This window comes from Cynara cardunculus, unplaced genomic scaffold (genome assembly GCF_001531365.2).
Source record: "Cynara cardunculus var. scolymus isolate 2C unplaced genomic scaffold, CcrdV1 Un_Scaffold_9480, whole genome shotgun sequence".
NCBI classification, from domain to species: domain Eukaryota; kingdom Viridiplantae; phylum Streptophyta; class Magnoliopsida; order Asterales; family Asteraceae; genus Cynara; species Cynara cardunculus.
Genome location: NW_020205000.1, coordinates 1 through 4,978, shown reverse-complemented (window position 1 = coordinate 4,978; position 4,978 = coordinate 1). Strand labels below are relative to the sequence as shown.

The following is a 4,978-nucleotide window of genomic DNA, read 5'->3' as shown; positions in this document are numbered from 1 at the left end:
ACGTCAGCATATCATGATTCTGCTTTATAGATATATATAGATTCGTAGGGTTGAGATGACGTGAAAGTAATGGTTTTTCATGAGACTCGTAAGACTAATTTATGTTCATTGATCAACTTTATAAGCTAATGATCTAAAGTTGCATTATGGCAATTTTGTGATTATCGAAAAGTCTCGTGGCGTTTATAAATGTTCAGATTGTAGATCTAATCCAAGGGTTGAGAATTGGTCTTACGGGTCTCACGAAAAACCTTTGATTTCACATGATCCCAAGTCTAAAGTCGTAAACCTAACCGTCTTTAATTTGGATTCACTTGAGATCAGTCTGTTTTTGTGAGACCTGTGAGATCATTTTTTAACACTTGAAAGTTCACAGCAAAACATTGTGAAGATAAAAAAAAATTGAACCTTCACAGCGTTTTGCTGTGAATTTCAAGTGTAAAAAAATGGTCTCAAAAAAACARGTTAGTCTTACGTGATCTCAAGTCTATTATAACAAATTGAATTATATCTTCGATTACAACATATTAGAACCATTTATCTACGGATATACTTCATCCAACATTGTATTTCYATCAAAACAAAACGATTAATTTTAGTAGCAAAATCGGAATATCGTCAAAATAGGAGCGAATCTCATAAATTAGTTATAATTTTTGTTTTGAAGACAAAAATTTAGGGATATTACATGAAAAAGTAATGTAGTTTTAACTTGATTCCTGTTTTAGATAACGTATTTTCGAAACTTTTATTTTGGCATCTAAGATGTAAAGTTTTAAACATCTAAGTATTCGGGTAAACAGTTGAATCATTAACCAATTACCATGCTTATGTAGCGAGTGTTGTGATATCCAACTCAGTATTATTTGCTATTCAACCCAATTTCATCTCATCACTCGCCATATCWGCATGGTAACTGGTTAATGCTTTAACCAGTTACTCAGGTATTTAAATATTTAAAATTTTACATCTTAGATGCCAAAATAGAAGTTTCGAAAATACGTTATCTAAAATAGGAATCGAGTTAAAACTACATTATTTTTTCATACAACTTTTTCCAAAAATTTAAGCATTTTAATTAAACACGTGTATGATGACAATAACTTGAAAACACCACCATTGTTTTCTTCATCATCAATTGCCTTTAAATGGCAACTTGTGAATGTGATAAGAATCTAGGTTTTTCAACCTTATATTCTTTTTTTTATTAATGTTTTTATTATTTTATTATTTTTTAAATCATTTTATATTATATTTTAATAAATCTATAGAGTATATAAGTTAAAATTGATATAAAAAGTATAAATTAATAATTATAAAATATATTTATTAATTTTGTTTTGCTTTTTCCTACATTCCATAATGTATCGTCAAATTTTTTTCAAAGTGTTAGTCAATCTTCAATTTTTATTCCTCATCTTCGGTATTGAAATTAATGAGGTGGGGGCACGTTGGATGGGACTTGGAGGAGGGAAGCATACGGTCATATGGGACTATGGGGAAACCATGTAAGACGATGGTGAAAATAGAAAATTTAAGTTAGTCAACAAATGTTTWTGATTTTTGACTGGGGCGTTTCCTCTGGTGCTTAATGACTGGATCCGCCCCTGCTTAAAAGTTTATTCGATAATATATAAGAGACAAAACTTCAACTTAACATCACTGGTTACAAGGAGTTGCTACAACAAGGGTAGGACATTTCTTACGAGCAGTAAKACCACTCGTCTCAYTCATRTCCACACACTCTCCTTCAACCAAGGCCAAATCAAACTTATACACCAAATTAGCCAAAACAAGCTCGTTAATAACCATGGCAAACTGAATGGCGGGACACCCTCTTCGTCCGGCACCAAATGGTATGAAGTTGAAATGAAACCCTTGGTAATCGATAGGACTATTCAAGAACCTCTCTGGMTTAAACACATTYGGTTCCATCCATGTTGAACTATCTCTTGCTATTGACCAAGCGTTGATCAACACTTGTGTGCCTGCTGCTATGTCGTAGCCGAGTAGTTTGACGTCTCGTGTTGATTCATGAGGAACAAGCAACGGGATAGGAGTATGTAGCCGTAGGGTTTCTTTGAGAATGGCTCTTAGGTAGGCCATTTTGTCTAAGTCGTCTTCGGTTATCATTGTTCTTCCTTGGCCTATTTCCCTTGCCTCTTGTTGCAGTTTTTTCATTGCTTGTRGGTGTCTTAATAGCTCACTGATTGCCCACTCTAGGTTTGTGGATGTAGTATCAGTTCCACCAGAAAATACATCCTGCAAGAAATAAAGAACAAAAAGTAGATCCATTTAATTCAAGAAACCCATTACTGAAATCTAAAATTCACCTCTAAAATCTTGTTTACTGCAAATAGTGTGTAATTGTAACTACAGAAAAATGTTACCATGATAATAGCTTTGATTTCATCTCTTTCAAGATGAAAACCTATTGTGTCCTTTTTTTCAAATTCTAACAAGATATCAACAATATCTTGGCCTTCAACATCAACCACTTTCTTGTTTACATGTTCTTCGAAGACATCCTCAAGAAATTCATCGAATTCTTTAAYAACATCATCAGCTCTTCGCTCTAATCCACTCAAACGATCCACCCACATTAACGATGGAATATAACTTCCGACACTAAAACTTCCTAGTAACTCCAAAAACCTTGCTAACAAGTCYTTAAACTTTGTCCCATCATATGTCCTCCCAAAAGCCACCCTACAGAGGACATTATTTGTAAGAGAAATAAGCAGCTCACTCAAATTAACCACTGATCCATGGGTTTCTTGAATCGTTTTAATCAAAAGAGACGTCTCTTCCTTCCGTACATGCCTGTATGATTGAACCCTTTTGTTGCTTAAAAGATGTAGCACTGCGATACTCTTCGCTTGCCTCCAATACTCTCCATATGGGGCAAAWGCTATGTCCTTAGAACCATAAGTTACTCTACTAGGGATGTTYAATTTTGGCCTGTTTGAAAAGATTAAATCATGGGTTTTCATAATCTCTCGAGCTGCAACAGCAGAGGAGGCTATAAGTACCGGCATAGTGCCGAGGCGAATCAACATAAGTTGACCGTAGGTTTGTGCCATGGCGTGGAGTGCACGGTGTGGGCTCGAGCCAAGTTGATGCAGGTTTCCTATTAGTGGTAAACTTGGTGGAGATGGTGGTAGATTTTTGTGAGGGTTTGAACAAGATAAAAGTGATTTGTAGAGAAGTATGAGCAAAATGGAAAAGGAAATAGAAGAGAGAAGCAAAAACTGAAAGGTGAGAGACATTTTCTTGATGTTGGTATCAAAGCTTGAAAGAAACAATCAAATGCTACTTATGGTGTAGATAATATGAAACTCCACACCTTTGTTTTGCTTAATTTAACAAAAAACGGTTTGACAACTTTAAGAGTCGTAGAATTTTGTACACATAAATATAAAGTGATAACATATGACACTGTATGCTATAATCAACGTTCTTCAGATCGTGATCTTTTCTTCTCCAATAATCGTCTATCAGTACCTCACACTGTATGCCTCCACTTTTTATTGTGATAAGACTTTGAAAACGACACAATTATTTTGTATATAGTCTTCGTTAGTTGTCTTTAAATTGATTATAATTTTTATTTTAGAAGGCAAAATTTCTTTAATTTTTTATTTTGTAATAAGGGTTTTGAATACCTCTAAAAATTAATTTAATAATTAAAAAAGCAAAGAAAATGATAAGTGGACCTACAAACTATTTGCATCAATTATCACAACATAGGTACCAAAGGTTCTTTGGTTGGTTTAACGATATGTAAGTCATTGATCTTCTAAAAGGTCAAGAGTTCAAACCTTATTAAATGTGAAAAGAGTGTGTGAGTTTATTTGTTATATTTGTCGTACATAAATATTATATACTTCAAAAAAATAGCACAACATAGTTACTGTAAAACTAATTATAGATGTAAATTACAGTACAAAACATTAAGAAATTAGGCAAACTAGATTTGGTCAGTTGATTTATTGATGAGTTGCAGAATATACCTGTAGAAAGCCTGCTTATTTATTTAAAAGAAGATTGTAAAATCAACTCGTTATGATTTCAGATTGTGACCTTATCTTCTCCAACAGCCGTCTATCATTGCTCCACACCTTTGTTTTGCTTAATTTAATAAAAAATGTTTGACAACTTTAAGAGTCGTAGAAATTTGTACACATAAATATAAAGTGATAACATATGACACTGTATGCTAAAAGCTACGTTCTTTGGATCGGGATCTTATCTTCTCCAATAGTCGTCTATCAGGACCCCACACTAGAGATGACCAAATTGGCCCGGCCCGGCCCGGGACCACCGGAGGACCGGGACCAGGACCGACAAAGGACCGGCCCGGGATCGGGACCGGTAAGGACCAGTTATGGGACCGAAAACCGGGACCGGTTGAGGTTTTTGGTAGTTTCGTGGGACCGGGACCGGTTATGGGACCGACTAGGGACCGGACCGGCCCGGCCTGAAAATTCAAATAATTTTATAAATAAATGTATTTTTAAATAATTTTATAATGTATTTTTATAAGAAAACGTAATTTTAATTATATTAAAACGCATTTTTAATGTATATTTGAGTGACCCAATTGTAAATTTTATAATATATTAAAAATATATATCATTAAAAAAATAAAAATAAAATATCTTATTTTTTTAATGCAAGGACCAGTTGGGACCGGTTGGGACCGGGAAAGGGACCGGCGGCCCATAACCGGTTATGAAGTACCTTGACCGGTCCTATCATTTTCGAACGGGACCGGGATCGAGACCGGGACCAATTATGAGAATGGTGAGAACCGATTAGGACCGGGCCGGGACCGGTTTTTGACCATCTCTACCCCACACTCTATGCCTCCACCTTTTATTGTGATAAGACTTTGAAAACGACACAATTATTTTGTATATAGTCTTCGTTAGTTGTCTTTAAATTGGCATGTGGCTTGTACAACAACTTGTGGATG

The 4,978-nt window shown here is 34.9% G+C and overlaps 1 protein-coding gene across 1 annotated transcript; it reads right to left on the bottom strand.

The window, feature by feature from the left end:
- Positions 1-1,616: 1,616 nt before the first annotated feature.
- Positions 1,617-3,346, bottom strand: LOC112505278 (cytochrome P450 71A2-like). The gene is made up of 2 exons (XM_025109210.1): positions 2,391-3,346; positions 1,617-2,262 (listed from the first exon to the last, which is right to left on the bottom strand). The coding sequence occupies exons 1-2, from the start codon at positions 3,267-3,269 to the stop codon at positions 1,660-1,662; spliced, it is 1,482 nt and encodes a 493-aa protein (XP_024964978.1). The 5' UTR covers positions 3,270-3,346; the 3' UTR covers positions 1,617-1,659.
- Positions 3,347-4,978: the final 1,632 nt, after the last annotated feature.